This window comes from Dendropsophus ebraccatus, chromosome 2 (genome assembly GCF_027789765.1).
Source record: "Dendropsophus ebraccatus isolate aDenEbr1 chromosome 2, aDenEbr1.pat, whole genome shotgun sequence".
NCBI classification, from domain to species: domain Eukaryota; kingdom Metazoa; phylum Chordata; class Amphibia; order Anura; family Hylidae; genus Dendropsophus; species Dendropsophus ebraccatus.
The window spans coordinates 17,215,410-17,237,591 of record NC_091455.1 but is presented as its reverse complement, the minus strand read 5'-3'; the positions used below and the strand labels follow the sequence as shown (position 1 = coordinate 17,237,591).

At 44.4% G+C, this 22,182-nt stretch overlaps 2 protein-coding genes across 3 annotated transcripts in view; one reads left to right on the top strand and one right to left on the bottom strand.

Moving 5' to 3' along the window:
• LOC138782995 (elongation factor 1-alpha) overlaps positions 1–22,182 on the top strand; it is a 37,507-nt gene that overhangs the window by 1,998 nt on the left and 13,327 nt on the right. Inside the window, exon 2 of the mRNA XM_069957093.1 lies at positions 14,640–14,785. Within this exon, the coding sequence (XP_069813194.1) occupies positions 14,741–14,785 (45 nt within the window). The 5' untranslated portion in view covers positions 14,640–14,740. The remainder of the gene's footprint in view (positions 1–14,639; positions 14,786–22,182) is intronic.
• The window catches only part of CYRIB (CYFIP related Rac1 interactor B), a 101,408-nt gene that overhangs the window by 76,835 nt on the left and 2,391 nt on the right, over positions 1–22,182 (bottom strand). The gene's annotated exons all lie outside the window — the stretch shown is intronic.

The following is a 22,182-nucleotide window of genomic DNA, read 5'->3' as shown; positions in this document are numbered from 1 at the left end:
ACAAGTTCGTTAAAGGGGTGCTCCAGTGAAAATCATGTTCTTTCAAATCAATTGGTGTCAGAAAGTTATATAGATTTGTAATTTACTTCTATTAAAAATTTCCAGTCTTCCAGTACTTATCAGCTGCTGTATGTCTTGCAGGAAGTGGTGTATTCTTTCCAGTCTGGAAAGCAGGAGAGGTTTTCTATGGGAATTTGCTGCTGTTCCTGATATGGACAGAGGTGGCAGCAGAGAGCACTGTGTCAGACTGGAGAGAATACACCACTTCCTGCAGGACATACAGCAGATGATAAGTACTGAAAGATTTTTTAATAAAAGTAAATGAAAAATCTCTGGCACTCTCTGACACCAGTTGATTTGAAAGGAAAAATATAGTTAGCTGAGGTTCTTTTTCATAATTTTATGAGACATTAACATCCAGTTCTATAAATCCAGCGATGGAGCTTGTATAATAAGGAACCAATGTTCTGTTACAAATTAATTCCCATCCCAGACTCCTGGCCGGCTTCCAGTGTACGCGCTCTTATCTCTCCCGCATTACCATATATTTGCTACTGCTCACTTTCCATTAAAGCAATCACAGTTAACTTATAGGGAGGTTATGTGCAGTAACACCCCATCCATCACCAGTATATAGTATACAGAAATAAGAGACCGCACTCACTCCACACCCATTAGACATAGAAGGCTCACTGCTCAAGAATCTGCTCCTCAACATATCTTTTTTTATTTTATTTTTTCAATTTATGAACTAACTCTGCCCATATGCTAAGTAACACCAAGAACATTTTTACCCTGGCTACATTTTTTACATTTATTGTAAATTTCTCAAAGTGGGGGTTCGTTTTTTGCGAGACAAGTTTTATCTTTTATAATGATCCTATGCATGAATATGGTGAATATGGATTAAAAAAAAATCTTTTTTCATTTATTTTATTGTGTTTTGTTTTTACAACATTTACCATACAGTATAAATAACACTATATATGTGTGTGTGTGTGTGTGTGTCTATATATATATATATATATATATATATATATATATATATATAGACACAATAAAAACACTTTATTATGGTCTTATATTGCTTGTTGTTATTATATATTATTCTTTTTTACAGTGCTATATCACAGCTGCATGGGGGGGCTTGTTTTTTGCTGGACATGGTGATGTCACTAAGAGGCGCACGTCTGACCTCCGCCTTATCCAGCCTCCTGAGCAGGTGTAGATTTCTGCCCTCATTTACGCCACACCTCCTCCCGCTTGCTACACCCTCTGTTGTCACGCCCCCTGTCCGCCCATCAGGCTAGCAGGGAATATGTCTGGGGTACACCAGCGAGAATGGGCGAATCTGTCCCCCATAGTGTATATGTACTAGATTATATGAATATGTATACTATAGCTACATATATACACCAGCCAGACCACTGCTTTTAGAGCAGAGTGGTGGTTGGTAACCTAGACCAGTGATTTTCAACCAGTGTGCCGCGACACATGGTCGGGTGTGCCGCGGGGAAAGTTCCCCAAACTATGGTGCCCCTGTGAAACAGGAGAAAACAATGGGGGAGAGATGGGGATGGGGGAGAAACAGGGAAGAGAAGCAGGGGGGAGAGAAACATGGGGAAGGGGGAGAGAAACAGCGGAGAGAAGCAGGGGGGAGAGCAGTATGGTGGAGAGAAACACAGGAGAGAAGCAGGGGAGAGAGCAGTATGGTGGAGAGAAGCACAGGAGAAAAGCATGGGGGAGAGAAGCACAGGAGAGAAGCAGGGGGGAGAAGCACAGGAGAGAAGCATGGGGGAGAAGTATGGTGGAGAGAAGCACAGGAGAGAAGTATGGTGGAGAGAAGCACAGGAGAGAAGTATGGTGGAGAGAAGCATGGGGGAGAAGCACAGAGGGGAGAAGAAAACAGGCCCAGGTTTCACACTGAGTGAGTATAAATACATTTAGAATCTATATTATTAACTATATGTATAATATGTACTGTTTTAGTGTCATTTTGTGCCATTTTGGTTGGTGGTGTGCCCCTGGATTTTTTTAAGTATAAAAAGTGTGCCGCGGCTCAAAAAAGGTTGAAAATCACTGACCTAGACCACGAATTGTCAACAGTGGTGGTGGTGGGGGAGGAGCATATCAGGATAAGGAAGCAAGTACATTAACTGGGATGGAAAAATCCCTTTCAGGGGCCTGTTTTTTGTGGGAGTAACAGCAGTTTTTATTGGTATCATTATTGCTTAATTTTAATTCCGTTTTCAAGGAGGTGGGATGATCCAAAAAAAGCAGCAATCCCAGATTCCTCAATTTTAAACAGTCTTCACTGTGTGGGATAAATGATTTTTATACTTCGAATTATTAAGAACGCAGAACTCTTTATATAGACTGATATAATAATATAATATAGACTGATATAATAATATAATATAGACTGATATAATAATTAGGGATGGTCCGAACCGAGTTCGGTTCGGGTTCGTACAAACCCGAAGCCTCGGTAATGAGGGTTGCCAAGGAGGACCGCCTGGAAAACTGGGATACAGCCATAGTCATACGAACCCGAACCTCGGCAGGTTCGGACCATCCCTAATAATAATATAATATAGACTAATATAATATATAATAATATAATATAGACTGATATAATAATATAATATAATATAGACTAATATAATATAGACTGATATAATAATATAATATAGACTGATATAATAATATAATATAATATAGACTAATATAATATATAATAATATAATATAGACTGATATAATAATATAATATAATATAGACTAATATAATATAGACTGATATAATAATATAATATAGACTGATATAATAATATAATATAATATAGACTGATATAATATATAATAATATACTATAATATAGACTGATATAATACACTGGACTGCTTCCATATTACAGCGTATCATCCCGGATGTAACATGTGATCACGCCGTATCCTGACAGATTTGCATTCTCCATTTTCGCGGCACTTCCCCGTTTGGGATTATTTAGCCAAGACGCCAGACTATCGGGTAAACCAGACAACTGGGGTGCTGGACTAGTAGAATGAGACTGCACGGAGAAGGCGACAGAAATCTCCCAGATGGCTTTCGGAGAAAGAAGTCGTTTCTTTCTAATTCAGCCAAAAAAACAAGGAGCGCTCGGAATTAAAAGCACAACTGCTCTGTGTAGCATGGCCAGCCCAGCTGTTTATCAGCGTGATAGATGGATCGCGCGCCGATAAGCTCCAGGAGGAGCAGATTCTCGGCTCGGAATAAACACGTACAATATCCAGAACACAATAGATGAGCAAGTCCACATATCGGAAAGCCATATCATTGTATCCGGAGGGGAAGGTCCGTGGTTTTTATGCTTTTTTTTTATATGGAGACTAGTAAAAACAAAAAAAAACTATCAATATTTAACCACAAAAAGTCGGTGACCACTGAAAAGAGAGCGGAACCGTGGCCATTCTGGATGAGAAAATTGGTCCATTACTAGGAAATCATCATAAAGCGGTCATCGACTTTAGACTCCTATCTGAAGGATCCTGGATTGGGGGTCTCAGCAATAAGACCTCCAGTGATCAGAAGAACAGGGTCCTGTTTGTGTAAAGCAACAGTCAAGTGTGATGATGATTATTGAAGATATCCAGGTACAGACTTCAGCTATGTCCATTAGTCCCACAAAGAGTTAACAGAACCTTAGGGTCCTATTCTACAAGCCGATGGGGGCCCGATCAATAATGTAAACGAGCGGCGATCTGCTAGATCTATGGGACAGACGGTGATGCAAGCGGGGGTGAGCGGCGGAATCCGCTGGTCTAGTGTAAACACCACCCCCAGTCAGTGCACAGTCTAGTGTAAACACCACCCCCAGTCAGTGCACAGTCTAGTGTAAACACCACCCCCAGTCAGTGCACAGTCTAGTGTAAACACTACCCCCAGTCAGTGCACAGTCTAGTGTAAACACCACCCCCAGTCAGTGTACAGTCTAGTGTAAACAACACCCCCAGTCAGTGTACAGTCTAGTGTAAACACCACCCACAGTCAGTGCACAGTCTAGTGTAAACACCACCCCCAGTCAGTGCACAGTCTAGTGTAAACACTACCCACAGTCAGTGCACAGTCTAGTGTAAACACTATCCACAGTCAGTGCAAAGTCTACTGTAAACAACACCCCCGGTCAGTGCACAGTCTAGTGTAAACACCACCCCCGGTCAGTGCACAGTCTAGTGTAAACACTACCCCCGGTCAGTGCACAGTCTAGTGTAAACACCACCCCCAGTCAGTGCACAGTCTAGTGTAAACACCACCCCCAGTCGGTGCACAGTCTAGTGTAAACACCACCCCCAGTCGGTGCACAGTCTAGTGTAAACACCACCCCCAGTCGGTGCACAGTCTAGTGTAAACACCACCCCCAGTCAGTGCACAGTCTAGTGTAAACACTACCCACAGTCAGTGCACAGTCTAGTGTAAACACCACCCCCAGTCGGTGCACAGTCTAGTGTAAACACCACCCCCAGTCAGTGCACAGTCTAGTGTAAACACTACCCACAGTCAGTGCACAGTCTAGTGTAAACAACACCCCCAGTCAGTGCACACTCTAGTGTAAACAACACCCCCAGTCAGTGCACAGTCTAGTGTAAACACTACCCCCGGTCAGTGCACAGTCTAGTGTAAACACTACCCCCGGTCAGTGCACAGTCTACTGTAAACACTACCCACAGTCAGTACACATCCTAGTGTAAACTCAACCTAGTCAGTACAGTCTAGTGTAAACACCACCCACAGTCAGTGCACAGTCTAGTGTAAACACAACCCACAGTCAGTGCACAGTCTAGTGTAAACACAACCCACAGTCAGTGCACAGTCTAGTGTAAACACCACCCCCGGTCAGTGCACAGTCTAGTGTAAATGCTGCCACTGGTCAAGCTGCAGTCTAGTGTTTATGCTTTCTTTATTTTACCTGTAATATTGATTTTTAGTTTTCTAACTAAAAAACTTTATTCTTAACTTCTAACTGTTTAGATTTAGGAGCAAAAGGCCATTTTTTTTTTATTTTAGCTTGGAACCCTGCAATGAGTTGGATACATCCAGAACCTTATCCGCCTCAAGAGGACGTCCGTGCATTTCTGATCAATCGTGGCGCTCTCAACAAATCCTGTTTTTCACCTTTACAATCTTCTCTCCTTGTCTAACATTGCCCAATCTGTCAGTCAAAACATAACCGAGCATCAAGCGAGAAGGCTGCAAAAATCTGCTTGACATCCGTAACCACGGCTTCCTGCGCCGACCCGGACAGCTTCACATCCACTTGTGCTGCAAAGTCTTCTCACTGATCGAGAACAACAACAACGTCTAGAGCTGCCTGGGTTCTTGTTGCCAGAAAAAAGGGGGATTATAAATATTCATGAACTGTTTCTCCAGCAAATCCATAAAGCCGGCAAGGAATCATGTTTAAATCATGCTGCTTGTATTCTGCGACTCATCAGCAATAGATTACTAAACTATCAGCCTGGCCAGAACCCAGCCAAATGATACTGGATACACATCAAGGGATTGAGCTCCTGGCCAAGAGATTGAACGGCATGATAAATACCCCTCAGCCATCCGCTATTCCACAGCCTTCTCATATCGCGGTACGGTAATTACCCACTAATAAAGACCCAATTATAGGATGTAGCAAAAATATCAAAAACAAGAAGTACATGTGCAATAGGGTTAAGGAGGATACGGTGAGGATTTTCTTTAAGGATTCTTAAAGGGCCCTTTCACCTATTTATATAGTTCAAAGGGGCGGAGCAGCAAGATACCCCGCCTACTTCACTAACCCCTCCCACAAGGAAGCCATAGTCCTGGCAGAAGTATTGTAAATGGTAAATGGGTACAATTTGGTTTAGTAACCTGCTCAGTAATGCAGTCACCATGGGATCCACACTACCTGACTTCATTCTCAACTCAGTAGCAGTTCAGTGCTTAGTGTAACCCTTTCCTTTATTTCTAGTACCATGGAAATTTTGAAGGGGAACTTCTGTTTAAAAATCTCCAGTCTTCCAGTACTTATCAGCTGCTATATGTCCTGCAGGAAGTGGTGCATTATTTCCAGTATGACACAGTGCTCTCTGCTGCCACCTCTGTCCACGTCAGGAACTGTCCAGAGCAGGAGAGGTTTTCTATGGGGATTTGCTGCTGCTCTGGACAGTTCCTGACATGGACAGAGGTGGCAGCAGAGAGCACTGTGTCAGACTGGAAAGAATACACCACTTCCTGTAGGACATACAGCAGCTGATAAGTACTGGAAGACTTAAAGGGGTACTCCAGCGGGGGGGGCATTTTTTCCTGGGACCAGGGAGGAGATGGCTGAGGGAAACGACGTCCACTCACCTCCTTGGTTCCAGCAGCGGGTCCCGCATCGTGGCGCTCCGGTCCCCAGTTCCCGGCTGCTTCCTGGTGTCTGACGCAGGCCCGAGACGTGGCGTCTCAGGTCCGCTCAGCCAGTCAGTTTCAGTCCGTTTCAAGTCCGCTCAGAACCCGCCTCTCTCACTGACTGGCTGAGCGGACCTGAGACGTACTATATTTTAGACACCAGGAAGCGGCCGGGAATCGGGGACCGGAGCGCCGCGATGTGAGACCCGCCGCTGGAACCAGGGAGGTGAGTGGACGTCGTTTCCCTCAGCCACCTCGTCCCCGGTACCAGGAAAAAACTGCCCCCCCCCCCCCCCCCCCCGCTGCAGTACCCCTTGAAGGTTTTAAAAGAGAAGTAATTTACAAATCAGCATCCCAACACTAGTTGATTTGAAAGAAAATATTTGCCGCTTGGGTTCAATAACAGAGTGAGCTTAAAACACATAGGGGGGCGTTTATCAAACTAATTGCGCCTGTTTTTAGTCTAATATATCTAGTTTGCGCTCAAAATAAATCTAATATGAATTTATGAAGCTTTTTTAGACAAGACTATCCAAATTAGATGCGACTTTTTGAATTTGATTTTTTGTTGTTAATTAGATCGAAAGTGCGCCAGAATTCTTTTTTAGCTAACTTTATTAACTGCGCAATTTTTAAAAAAAGTCGCATATATTGGCGCATTGCTACGTCTGCTCCGAACCACGTGAATTTTTTTAGACTAATTAAAAGACCATTATTTTTAAGACACATTTACTATGCTATGAGACAATTTACATAAATTTGATTAAACACATTAGATTGGAAATTAGGCCAAAACATCTTTGACAAAATTGTGTTGTTAGATTTGTTAGTAAATATCCCCCCTTGTTCCTGACTCTACAGGGTTAATCAAAGAAAACCAAGAAGATGTCCCCCTTGGTGTTTTACAGCTGCTGGGTTTGGCGATTTCATATAGCAGCCAACTGAGCCCATTTCTGTAACGTTGTCCCACAATAGAGAAGACCTATGATCCAACCTTTGACCTTGTAATGGATTTCCAGATCTGGTGACTAGTCCTGATCTGGTGACATCCTGTGTTGAGTTACATTACCAGGACCTGCCAGATGTAGGTGGTGTCCGTCTGACTCACCCACAGGGGAAAGTCCAATGCCGGAGAACAGAAGCCACAGAAACATGTCACCCTTAGTAGTGGTTACACATCAATAGAATAAACATCACCAATAATTACCATTTGCGACTGCTTTTCTCTGCCATTGCGTTGTTCTTGGATTTTGTCCCAGACCACAATAGGCAGAGATAATCTGTAAAAAATAGGGACATGGACATGCAAGTGTTTTTTTTACTAGTTAGATTAGGGGGTGGGTGATTTCGGGGGACTGCTATTAAACTCATGGAGTCCCCTTCATGGTGCACAGCTACTTCTCATTCTCTCAGTTGCAGGGGCAGAACCAGTAGTACTTATACAGGCACTTCTTCCCTTAGTTGCCTAGCCAATCACAGCACAGCACAACACTTAGTACTTATCTCTATACTATGACATACATACTAGTATTTACTCAACGTATAGCTGAACTGGGTTTTATATGAATGGGCAGAGATGAGAAGGAAGCCTTCATTTACCTTTGAGAAAGAGTATGGATTATCTTCAGCAGGAAGACCAGATCAGTTTGCAACTGCAAAGCCCAGGTTATCTCAACCCTCTCTCTCTCTCTCTCTCTCTCTCTCTCTCTCTCTCTCTCCTGCACATTGCAGATACTTTTAGCTTGATCTGTCTGTTACTCTAGACAAAAAAGGCCTGACAACAGGCAGTGGACAGCAGACTGCAGAGAAGGGAGACACCTAGTGGCCAAGACTTTAGAGCTGTTTTTCTGCAGTAAAGGGTCACTTTTCATCATTACTTATTTGCAAACATATTAGGAATCACATAGGCTATTACATGGAGAGAAGTTATCTGAAACAAGAGTCACTATTTCATTGGTAGACAATGTTGTGCTCTCTGGGACCCATAATGACCACTACTGGTCCTTATTATTATATAAAGCCTCATTCAGACTCTATAGAGTGACTGAAACAACAAAGTCCAAAGCAAAGGTCCTCCATTCTAGTAAATAGAACGGCCGGTCTCTGGCCGGATCATCTCGGCCAGTAATTAAGTACCGGCCGGATGATTTTTCGTCCGCGGAGCTCTGATGCGGGCGCATCAGCGTGCGCCCGCATCAGAGCTTCCCATAGCACACAGTGAAGGAGCGGCCGGAGCCTTGTCGCTTGACTGTGTGCACTGACAGGTCTTTCTGCGGCCGGAATTCACTGAGTTCCTGCCGCAGAAAACTGACATGTCAGTTGTTTGCGGCGGCATATGGGATCCCGGCCGAAGCGCACACGACCAGGATCCCATAGAACAACAGGCATTGTTCCCCCGCGGTAAAAGTATGGCCGTTGTTGCCATCGGCAACAACGGACGTACTTTTACGTAGTGTGAACATAGCCTTATGGTAGAAATGTGATCTTTAACCTGTATTGAAAGGTTAAGGGACCCATTATTCTATGGTGTACATCAGGGGCGTAGCAAGGATTCATGGGGCCTGATAGCAAAAAAATTGTAAGGGGCCCCCCTTACCACATCACAAAGCACTGCATATATATACTCACAAGAGTGACTTGCAGAGCAGAGAGCCAATGGCTGCTTGCCCTGTCAGTCCACTGTTTTTAACTATAAGGAGTCCTTATGGTTAAATACATAGGTGCAGGAGCAGACTACCTTTTTGTTTAACCCCATATGTACTGCAGTGTGTAAGTGACCCAATGTTCAGAAGACAAAGAGATATCTGCTTTAAGCCCCTATTACACGTGGCTCGCTGACGCCGCTATTCAACATGTAAGCAGCGAGCGGATGAGTACTGAGGGGGAGATCGTCCGGGCAGCCCATAGAGGATAGCGGTGGTCTGCTGCCTATTCCATGGAGCGACGGCAGCTGATCGTTGCTATCCTGGTCGTTTGTCTTTCAACGTGCTGAAAGACAAACAACAGCAATGATCAGCTGACAGCGTTCATGTCGGCTGATCGTTGCCTATTATTACACCAGACGATTATCGGCCATAACGGTCGTTTAGTGCAATAGGGCCTTTACTGCTGGTGCACTGATAACCCCTGACCTCTGCATGGAGCTCAATTGTGCAGGCAGCAGAACAGAGGTCAAGGGTTATCAGTGCAGTGAAGCAGAGATCTCCTTGTCTTTTTGTGTTGCAGCATGTAAGTAAACATTGGGTCACTTACACACTGCAGTACATGAGGGGTTAAGCAGAAGGAGACAGGACAAATCTTACCTTCTCGCCTGGGGCCCCCCTCCTGCACAGGCCCCATAGCAGCTGCCTACCCTGCCTCTATGGTAGCTACCCCACTGGTATACATACCCTTACATATGTCTTAGGACAGCCCCTTTAAGAACACTCCTACAAAAACATGTTTGCCACTATATACCCCCACCACATAATTTCTCCTGTATACACCCATGTACTAATTCAAATACACAGATTTAGGACCAAACGTGAACTAAGGAGTCTCAGCGTCTTTTCTGGACACAGCATGTGGCCTCAATTAAATCTCTTCTCCTATAAAGAATGGTACAAAATAAGTAATAAAAAAAAAAATGAACTCCACCTCCTCAGACAGTCCTGCCGGAACAGATAAGTTACCCAGAATGAATTTAGTAGCCAGGCCTGCAGCTGCCGAGACACTGAACCGTAATAATCCCTTGTTCATTAATATGATAATCCTCGGTACTGGCAGAGATTTAGAAAGTGAGAAAATAACTTCCCACCTAAAAAGGAAGAGACGCGTCTGTAAAAGAAAACTCTATTCTCTATCTACTAACATTCTACAAGAAAACCATAAAGGATTAAAAGGCTTCATAAAATCAACCTTGCGTTTCATGTGATTTTCCTTTTTGGATCCGTGCAGAAACAGATTATGAACTGGATGAATGGGCCGCTCTCTCTTCCCCTCTCTTAGCAGGAAGTCTCAGCACTGCCTCAAGAACCAGCAGCTGCATTTCATCCAAAAAAGTAGCTACATCTCATAGAAATGACTATTATTTATTAGCACCCAAAGCAAGACACTGTTTGTACAACTAAGGGCCCTTGCACACTCAGTAAAAGAGGCTGAATTTACAAGTGGAGTCCGCGGGGCGGATTCCACTTGTCATTCTGCCTGTCCTATTGCTTCAATGGGATTTCTCTTGCATGTCTACTCTCCACTCAAAGATTGAATATGTTCATTCCTTGAGTAGAGAGCAGAGGCACACGAGAAATCCCATTGAAGCAATAGGACAGGCAAAATGAGAAGCGGAATCTGCTGCACGGACTCCACTTGTAAATTCAGCCTCTTTTACTCAATGGGAAAAGGCCCTAAAAGGTGAAGCTGTCAGATATATAGTACCTGCCACCTGACAGGAAGTCATGGATATGCCTGGAAGAAGACAGTAGTTACAGTAATTACATTCCTGTATATAGGAATAACACTACTATAATACTGCTCCTACATACAAGAATATAACTACTATAATACTCCGTATGTAATATAATATATGTTGTCCCCATACTATCAGACATGGGCTGATAGGTGGATATATCAGTTACTGACATGAGAAAGGAGAAGTCACCGGTTATAACTTCCTCTTCTCTCATCCTCCTGGCTCCACAATAACCAGATATGACATTTTGGAGAAGCTGTCAATGAAGTTTCTATAATGTACAGTCTGTCCTGTAATATATTTACATAAAACCTACCCTCTCTCCTGCTCCTACACCCTTCCCCGCTATCTAACATTTCATCGTCCTGAAACTGTATAGATGACACAAGACCCCAAGAGAGTAAGAACATGCGCTAAGAGGGTCTATGGACAGTCAAGGGTGGCATTGGAGACCTCCACTACATATTGGGCTGATCACTACCACATTCTACATCGGGGGCATCTGAAACCTTACATAGTGGCCAATGGCAAACCCCATGACCAATGAGGACTCCGTTCTGGCAGTATCATTCCAGACACTTAGGGTACTATTACAACAAGCAATTTTCCGACGACTAACGATTAACGATAAACGATCTTAAATGACCGCTAAGGCAAACGACCCAAAATCGTTCGCCCAAGTACACGAAACGATGATCTTTATTTATGATTGTTCTTGTGGTCGTTTAGTCGTCGCTATTGCGTACGTTTCAGCTGTGAATTCTTATTCCACCAAACAATATGCGAACGATGTGCGAACGATGAGCGAACGATCAAACGATAAAAATAGGTTCGGATCCTATTAAACGATCAACGATTTCTCGTTGGTCGTTTAATCGTTGCCTGCTATTACACGAAAAGATTATCGTTCAAATCCGAACGATTTAACGATTTTTCGAACGATAATCGTTCCATGTAATACCACCCTTACACAGCTTCACTCTTACAATGACTCCATGCATTGTCTTTTAGAGTCTTAAGGTGACCATACACTAAACATTAATTCAGCTGGCAGCTCTCTCTCCCGTCCTCTCCATGCAAATGGACGCTCAGCAAGGCCGAATGTACATGTGTCCTCTATGGAGAGGATAGGAGTAAGTGACAGCCGGGCAGCTTAGGTTTTGTCTCATCAACTCCAGTACAATAAGGTTGGGCAGTAAAATAAGGCTATGTTCACACTATGTAAGTTCCACAGAAATCACGGTCATTGTTAAAATTTCTGCGGTACTTACGTAGTTCTGCAGGCTGAGGGAATTCCGGCCGCGGCGTAGAAAACTGACATGTCAGTTTTCTGCGGCCACTATTCAATGAATAGTGGACGCAGAAAACCCTGTCTGTTCACACAATGGAGCGAGCGGCTTCAGCAGCACGCTCCATTGTGTGCTGTGGGAAGTTCTGATGCAGGCGCATCGGACCTCAGTGGCGCTAAAGATCATCTAGCCGGTACTGTAGTACCAGCTGGAATGATCTTTTCTGAGACCGCCCGTTCCGTGACCTGGCTGGGTCATGGAACGGTTGGTCTCATACTACGTGTGACGATAGCCTAACCCGGTTTCTCCTCCAACGTCATCTGTCTATTAGAGCCGGGATGATGCCATCAATATTAGACAACTGGATGATAGGTTTTGGTTTATAGGTACTTACAACCCAACTCAATCCCACCCTTGTGCTTTTATGCTGAAGCTCTGCCTGTTCAGATTGGCTTCTGTGTATGAGCACAAGCTCAGCGAGAAGGAGCATGGTTTATGGATTACAAAACTGATGAGTTATCCTTAGAGCAGACAGGGCCAGTCAGTGTCAGTCAGTAATGTGTGTCAGTCAGTCAATAAGTATGTCAGTCAGTAACGTGTCAGTCAGTGTGTCAATGAGTAATGTTTGTCAGTAATGTGTGTGTCAGTAATGTGTGTTTGTGTATGTTAGTGGTGTCTCAGGTCATTGTAAATAGTGGATGGATGAGGGGCCCGCTGAGGCTCTGTTGCCCAAGGGCCCGCAAACACCCGGCGCTGGCCTGGAGAGCAGGCCAGAGATCAGATTGAACGAGGTCTGGAAATCTAATATTGATGCAGAGCTGCACAGAGCTGCATAAATCCAGTCCATTATGGATGCTGAGAGGACAATCGGTTTGGTATCCAGATTTCCTGCAGCCGCCCAACACACAGGCATGCTTCCTGAAGAGAACACGGCGCACGCGTTGCCCTGTGCCTGCCATGCTCATATACCAATGGAACAGGTGCCAGCTGCTGTCTTTTTGGTTTTGTTTCTCCAGTGCCAGCTATTTAACCATAGGGATGGCAGAATCTAAGATGTATTATTGGAGGTGAAGTGGCCTAGTGGGCACCAAATACCCGGCCTATGGATGTACCAGTAACCTGCTCACTGCACAGATCAATGCAGTTCTTATGCATTGCGCTGATCTATATAGACAGGTGAAGTGCAGGAAGAAAGTTTAAAACTTAAAACATTTTTTTTAATTCCTCCCAGGAAAAATTATAATTCCTCCTACACACACTCTTTTACATGTTTTGCAGTGCGGGACACAGAATTTTGAACAGGTGTACAGTAAAAATGGAAAGAAAAAATACAAAAATTGCTGACTTTTTAGCCTAAAAAGATGGTATAAAAAGTGTTGAAAAAGTGTTAAAAAGTACAGATCATGGCAAGAAAAAAAACCAAAAAAAAAAAACCACACACTCACAATGCTCTGTAGACCGAAAAAAATAAACGGTTTGGGGTCATGACATGACAATGCACATTTAACATACTTACTTTGGTTGTTTTTGTTTTTATAATAAAAGCTATATCATGGCTGCAGTGACCTCCCAATGACTGGTATCCCAGTAGAGATATTACACCACCCAGCAGTGTGCAATCTCTGGTACATGGGTAACACAATCCGGAACCCAGCTGGGCACACTTACACAACACATCCTGCCCTTCTGACACTACTTACACCTCTGATGTGTGAACCGGACCCCACAGCGCAGCAGCAGCGGCTCTAGTGTCATCTCACACTATAGTAAGGAAGTTTCTATATAACTACACACCTCACGTAATAACGAAGAACGACTTTCCTCCTGCAGAATATGGCTTTCTAATGCAAATAACATAGAATTATAACAATTACCATTTGTGAGATAAGATTATTATTATTATACTCTAGAGCTGCACTCACTATTTTGCTGGTGGGGTCACTGTGTACATACATTACATTACTGATCCTGAGTTACATCCTGTATTATACCCCAGAGCTGCACTCACTATTTTGCTGGTGGGGTCACTGTGTACATACATTACATTACTGATCCTGTACTGATCCTGAGTTACATCCTGTATTATACTCCAGAGCTGCACTCACTATTCTGCTGGTGAGGTCACTGTGTACATATATTACATTACTGATCCTGTACTGATCCTGAGTTACATCCTGTATTATACTCCAGAGCTGCACTCACTATTTTGCTGGTGAGGTCACTGTGCACATACATTACATTACTGATCCTGTGTTACATCCTTTATTATACTCCAGAGCTGCACTCACTATTCTGCTGGTGGGGATCAACCGCCTTCCTCTATTAACTCAGAAGTAACTTACATATGAAAATGAGATTGATGCACTGGACAACCCCTTTAAGTCACTTTTCATACAGTCGCTTATGATACATGAAGTGATGACATCTGAAATATTGAAGCTGACATATTAATTGATTCTGTGAATTGTGTTACATCAGACAGCTCTGCCGTGCCGCCACCCTGGGAAGTCTCACTGAATCCCAACCAGGGTCATGACGCCATATGGTAAATCTGTCAGGATATTCTCCGGCTTCTTCTGATGGCTGAAAGGATGCAAAACCTGTCACATTTCTGTATAGGAGAGGTGTGTATATATATATATATGTATATAGTCAGTAGAGACTTTATTATAAAATACTTCTACACAGCTAATACCTAAATATCACACATTTCAAGTCACTGTAATCTTTTCTATTTAGGCCTGAAATGCGTGAGTGCAATAACCAACCAAAGGGAGGGCAGCGGCTGAGAAGCAGGCCTCTACCTTCCCTATACTGATTCATGAGATACAAGAAGCTGAACACCATTGACCTGAGAGACACCGATCATTCAGCTTCCTGTCACATTAACACATCAGTGGGAACTGAGGAGGTTAGTCAACACAGGCACAGTGCTTCCCCTTATATAAGAGGTGCTCCTCCAGTCCTCCAGTGCTTCCCCCTATATAAGAGGTGCTCCTCCAGTCCTCCATTGCTTCCCCCTATATAAGAGGTGCTCCTCCAGTCCTCCAGTGCTTCCCCCTATATAAGAGGTGCTCCTCCAGTCCTCCCCCCTATATAAGAGGTGCTCCTCCAGTCCTCCAGTGCTTCCCCCTATATAAGAGGTGCTTCTCCAGTCCTCCAGTGCTTCCCCTTATATAATAGATTCCCCTCTACTCCCCTTCCCCCTTACATAAGAGGTGTTCCTCCAGTCCTCCAGCGCTTCCCTCTTTATAAGAGGTGCCCCTTTACTCCCCTTCCCCCTTATATAATAGGTGCTCCTCCAGCACTTCCCCTTATATAAGAGGTGCCCCTCTACTCCCCTTCCAACTTACATAAGAGGTGTTCCTCTAGTCCTCCAGTCCTTCCCCTTATATAATAGGTGCCCCTCTAGTCCTCCAGTCCTTCCCCTTATATAAGAGGTGCCCCTCTAGTCTTCCAGTGCTTCCCCTTATATAAGAGGTGCCCCTCTAGTCCTGCAGCACTTCCCCTTATATAAGAGGTGCCCCTCTACTCCCCTTCCCCCTTACATAAGAGGTGTTCCTCCAGTCCTCCAGCGCTCCCCCTTATATAAGAGGTGCTCCTCCAGTCCTCCAGCCCTTCCCCTTATATAAGAGGTGCCCCTCTAGTCCTCCAGTCCTTCCCCTTATATAAGAGGTTCCCCTCTAGTCCTCCAGTCCTTCCCCTTATATGAGAGGTGCCCCTCTAGTCCTTCAGTCCTTCCCCTTATATAAGAGGTGCCCCTCTAGTCCTCCAGTGCTTCCCCTTATATAAGAGTTGCCCCTCTACTCCCCTTCCCCCTTACATAAGAGGTGTTCCTCCAGTCCTCCAGCGCTCCCCATTATAAAAGAGGTGTTCCTCCAGTCCTCCAGCGCTCCCCCTTATATAAGAGGTGCTCCTCCAGTCCTCCAGCCCTTACCCTTATATAAGAGGTGCCCCTCTAGTCCTCCAGTCCTTCCCCTTATATAAGAGGTGCTCCTCTAGTCCTCCAGTCCTTCCCCTTATATGAGAGGTGCCCCTCTAGTCCTCCAGTCCTTCCCCTTATATGAGAGGTGCCCCTCTAGTCCTCCAGTCCTTCCCCTTATATAAGAGTTGCCCCTCTACTCCCCTTCCCCCTTACATAAGAGGTGGTCCTCCAGCGCTCCCCATTATAAAAGAGGTGTTCCTCCAGTCCTCCAGCGCTCCCCCTTATATAAGAGGTGCTCCTCCAGTCCTCCAGCCCTTACCCTTATATAAGAGGTGCCCCTCTAGTCCTCCAGTCCTTCCCCTTATATAAGAGGTGCTCCTCTAGTCCTCCAGTCCTTCCCCTTATATGAGAGGTGCCCCTCTAGTCCTCCAGTCCTTCCCCTTATATGAGAGGTGCCCCTCTAGTCCTCCAGTCCTTCCCCTTATATAAGAGGTGCCCCTCTACTCCCCTTCCCCCTTACATAAGAGGTGCCCCTCTAGTCCTCCAGTGCTTCCCCTTATATAAGAGGTGCCCCTCTAGTCCTCCAGTCCTTCCCCTTATATAAGAGGTGCTCCTCCAGTCCTCCCCCCTATATAAGAGGTGCTTCTCCAGTCCTCCAGTGCTTCCCCTTATATAAGAGGTGCCCCTCTACTCCCCTTCCCCCTTACATAAGAAGTGTTCCTCCAGCGCTCCCAATTATATAAGAGGTGCCCCTCTAGTCCTCCAGTCCTTCCCCTTATATAAGAGGTGCCCCTCTAGTCCTCCAGTCCTTCCCCTTATATGAGAGGTGCCCCTCTAGTCCTCCAGTCCTTCCCCTTATATAAGAGGTGCCCCTCTACTCCCCTTCCCCCTTACATAAGAGGTGTTTCTCTAGTCCTCCAGTGCTTCCCCTTGCACAATGCTTACACCAACATCAGTGTCAGACTCTTCCTGGAATAAAGGGGTTATCCGGCGTTACAAAAACATGGCAAAAAAAAATGACCATAATACAATAATGGACGCCATACTGGGATCTATAAAGAGTGGCCTAGCTATAAAGCAGAGATGGGAAACCTTCAGCCCTCCAGCTGTTGCAAAGCTAAAATCCCTATTAAGCCTCGACAGCCAAAGCCATGATGGGTGGTAGGTCCCCAACACTGCAATAAAGAAGGCAGAGATAGGAGTTATAAGTGGACCCAAAGGAGAACTACACTGTCATAAAGCCGCAGCCGTGGTATGTGATAGCGGAATATAAAAACGACACAAGAATGTAACAAGCTATTCTTCCTCATTGTCCGGAGACCATCGTGACTCACGCAGGACTATCTTTATACACATGAATCTGCCACTTTTATACAGCATAAAGAGTCCACACAGTGCGGGGGGGGGGGGGGGGGGGGGGGGGGGGGCGACTATGCTTAAGATTCTGCACCGGGGCCCAGGAGCTTCCAGCGAGGCCTCCAGCTACAATTATTTCCATATCAAAGACGATTTCTCTCCAACGTGCTCCAGAAGTGTATGCTGTATGAGAGCAGAAGAGAGTGGGCTCCTAAGGTGAGACTTCATGGAGGGTTAAAGCGACTCTGTACCAACAATCTGTCCCCCCCAAACCTCTTGTACCTTCGGGGTCCATTCGGCAGGTGATGCAGTTATTGTTTTAAAAACTACTTTTAATCCTGCAGCGCTGTGTCTAACGGCCAGGGCTTACATTTGTATATGCATTAGGCTGGCACCACATCTCCGTCCTTCCTCCCCACCCTCCTCAGCATTACGAATGATCCAGGAGCATTTACTGCTGTTTGAGCTTTGCACAGGTGTATTAACGATCCAGCCCATGTTCATTATACACACAGGTGGGGAATAGGAAACAATCTGCTTGGAGCATTCCTAATGATGAGGAGGGTGGGGAGGAAGGACATAGACAAATGTAAGCCCCGGCCGTTAGACACAGCGCTGCAAGTTTAAAAGTTATTTTTAAAACAATAACTGCATCACCTGCCGAACGGACCCCAGGACAGATCTTGGATTAAAAGCAGCTATCTGAGGGTACAAGTGGTTTGGGGACAGATTGTGGGTACAGAGTCACTTTAAGGACTATGGGCAGAGATCTAAGATCAGGAGCCCCACCAGTGCCCCCCGGCTCAGTCCTGGATGGCCGCCGCTCAGGTCTTCCCTCATGTGTAGGTGTCTGTGGCTTTCAGCCAAGAGATCATGGGGGCAATGAAGGCTCCGGTAAGGCAGAGAATAATAAATGAGAAACCCTTCAATACAACCCGATCATTAGTAGCTTTGGTTGTCCAGGTATGATGGGAATTGTAGTTTTGCAACAGCTGGAGGGCCGAAGGTTCCCCATCCCTGCTCTAAGGGATAAGAGACCCCTGACCCTGGAGCACAGCATAAAGTCCAGTGATCGGTTTTTGGCGATAAGTCAGACTGAGAACCCCTATTAAGTCAGAAAACACCAGTGATCAGAACGAATTGGAGCAAAGCCGGGTCATTGGGGCTAGGTTAGCCGGAGCAGGATCTTACTGCCACTCTTGTAGGCTTTATATAAAGTATATGGAGAATGATGAGGATCCTGTTGACAGACACAACCGATCATAGAAAGGGGTGAGAGGAGAAGATGGAATTGTTCTGATGAAGTGGAGGGGCAAAGACATGAAACTGCAACCAAATACAACGCTGGTGTCTGACTATTGCACCCGAACCCACAACTCCTGTTCTTTTTAATAGGTTTGTAAGTGACATAGGAAAAGGTTTGGTAGGTAAGGATAGTGACATAGCAGAAGGTTTGGTAGGTAAGGATAGTGACATAGGAGAAGGTTTGGTAGGTAAGGATAGTATATAGGAGAAGGTTTGGTAGGTAAGGATAGTGACATAGGAGAAGGGTTGGTAGGTAAGGATAGTGACATAGGGGAAGGTTTGGTAGGTAAGGATAGTGATATAGGAGAAGGTTTGGTAGGTAAGGATAGTGACATAGGGGAAGGTTTGGTAGGTAAGGATAGTGAGATAGGAGAAGGTTTGGTAGGTAAGGATAGTGACATAGGAGAAGGGTTGGTAGGTAAGGATAGTGACATAGGAGAAGGGTTGGTAGGTAAGGATAGTGACATAGGAGAAGGTTTGGTAGGTAAGGATAGTGACATAGGAGAAGGTATAGTGAGTAAGGATAGTGACATAGGAGAAGGTTTGGTAGGTAAGGATATTGACATAGGAGAAGGTTTGGTAGGTAAGGATAGTGACATAAGAGAAGGTTTGGTAGGTAAGGATAGTGACATAGGGGAAGGTTTGGTAGGTAAGGATAGTGAGATAGGAGAAGGTTTGGTAGGTAAGGATAGTGACATAGGAGAAGGGTTGGTAGGTAAGGATAGTGACATAGGAGAAGGGTTGGTAGGTAAGGATAGTGACATAGGAGAAGGTTTGGTAGGTATGGATAGTGACATAGGAGAAGGTATAGTGAGTAAGGATAGTGACATAGGAGAAGGTTTGGTAGGTAAGGATATTGACATAGGAGAAGGTTTGGTAGGTAAGGATAGTGACATAAGAGAAGGTTTGGTAGGTAAGGATAGTGACATAGGGGAAGGTTTGGTAGGTAAGGATAGTGACACAGGAAAGGTTTGGTAGGTAAGGATAGTGATATAGGAGAAGGTTTGGTAGGTAAGGATAGTGACATAGGAGAAGGGTTGGTAGGTAAGGATAGTGACATAGGGGAAGGTTTGGTAGGTAAGGATAGTGATATAGGAGAAGGTTTGGTAGGTAAGGATAGTGACATAGGGGAAGGTTTGGTAGGTAAGGATAGTGACATAGGAGAAGGTATAGTGAGTAAGGATAGTGACATAGGAGAAGGGTTGGTAGGTGAGGATAGTGACATAGGAGAAGGTTTGGTAGGTAAGGATAGTGACATAGGAGAAGGTTTGGTAGGTAAGGATAGTGACATAGCGGAAGGGTTGGTAGGTAAGGATAGTGACATAGGGGAAGGTTTGGTAGGTGAGGATAGTGACATAGGAGAAGGTTTGGTAGGTAAGGATAGTGATATAGGAGAAGGTTTGGTAGGTAAGGATAGTGTCATAGGTGAAGGTTTGGTAGATGAGGATAGTGACATAGGGGCAAAAGAGCTAAATTCTATAACTGAGCGGTGAAGGAATATGGCTGGTCAGGTGGACCCAGACATTTTTGTTACCGTGTTGATATGAGGGTCGGGATGTGGCACAAGCGTCATGAATTAATGAGCCCTTCACGGGTGAGAACCGTTCAGGCTAGTTGAGAAGGTGTAAGGATGGGGGGGATGTTTTCTTGGTGCACCCTATGATGATCTGGGGAAGACTTATCCAAGCATTGTGGTGACATGATTATCCTCTCATGGCTACTTCCTCTATGGCAGAAGGAGACTGTCAGCAGGACAATACACCATGCACTGGCATCATCTCCAATAATATGACAACATGTTTTCCTTGTTCCCCCGGCCTTCACAGTCCTCAGATCCTAGTCCTATAGACGTCTCTGGGATGAGGTAGAACAGGCTGTACAGAGCAGGTCCAGACCTCTATATAATGTGCGATGACTATGAGAAGTGACCTTGGTCACATCCACATCTATGCCATTATAAACTGCTGCGGTTCTGAAGGCCAAACATGGTCCAACTCGCTAGTAGATTGGGTTTTATTAAATGGAATTAAAGTTTGACATCACAAAACTTCAACTCCATATTCCCTAGGGACTAAAGGGGTGTCCTGCTTGAAGTTGCACTTGAGGACTAATGTGACCTTCTATTACGTATGTTTTACCTGTGACTCCCTTCAACCCCAGCTGATATCCCCCCATACGAGTGACTACAGTACAGTATGAGTAGACAGCCGGCAGACCAGCACATGAACGGTTAATAATTGGGACACTTGACAACTGATGATAATGACAAAGGACAATTGACTGATTATCATTTGCCAATTGCAGCTTCTGTGTCTCTTCCAAAGAGGAAACAATCATCATGTTCAATGTCACAGAGGTCAATGGGATCTCATGCGCCTCATACATCCCCATCCTAACAAATAACTGCGCCAACATATCGCATGCTGCTAGTGCCGTCATTCACACCAGGGCTAATCCTATAGACCCCAATGCCAGGCGCACCGCCATTCATTCTCACCAAGCCTCAATGATTGTGATGGAGTTGCTGAGCCGCGACAATGGTGTATCTTACCGTGTAATGGCGGCATTTGGCCCAGCATGTTACTATAAAACCACAGCCCCTTTTTCACCTTGGAAGGGTTGAAAAAATTAGGATGGGGTATAGGAAATGTGTTGCGCAGTGTGACATCATAGGACGGATTCACCGGTCTGATAATATATAACTATAGAGTCAGAGGTCGGATGGATGGATGGATAGATAGATAGATAGATAGATAGATAGATAGATAGATAGGAGATAGATAGATAGATAGATAGATAGATAGATAGATAGATAGATAGGAGATAGATAGATAGATAGATAGATAGGAGATAGATAGATAGATAGATAGATAGATAGATAGATAGATAGATAGGAGATAGATAGATAGGAGATAGATAGATAGATAGATAGATAGATAGATAGATAGGAGATAGATAGATAGATAGATAGATAGATAGATAGATAGATAGGAGATAGATAGATAGATAGATAGATAGATAGATAGATAGATAGATAGGAGATAGATAGATAGATAGATAGATAGATAGATAGATAGATAGATAGGAGATAGATAGATAGGAGATAGATAGATAGATAGGAGATAGATAGGAGATAGATAGATAGATAGAAGATAGATAGATAGATAGATAGATAGATAGATAGATAGATAATAGATAGATAGATGATAGATAGATAGATAGATAGATAGATAGATAGATAGATAGATAGGAGATAGATAGATAGATAGATAGATAGATAGATAGATAGATAGATAGGAGATAGATAGATAGATAGATAGATAGGAGATAGATAGATAGATAGATAGATAGATAGATAGATAGATAATAGATAGATAGATAGATAGATAGATAGATAGAGTGAGTCACGGGTCTGATATATAACTATAGAGTCAG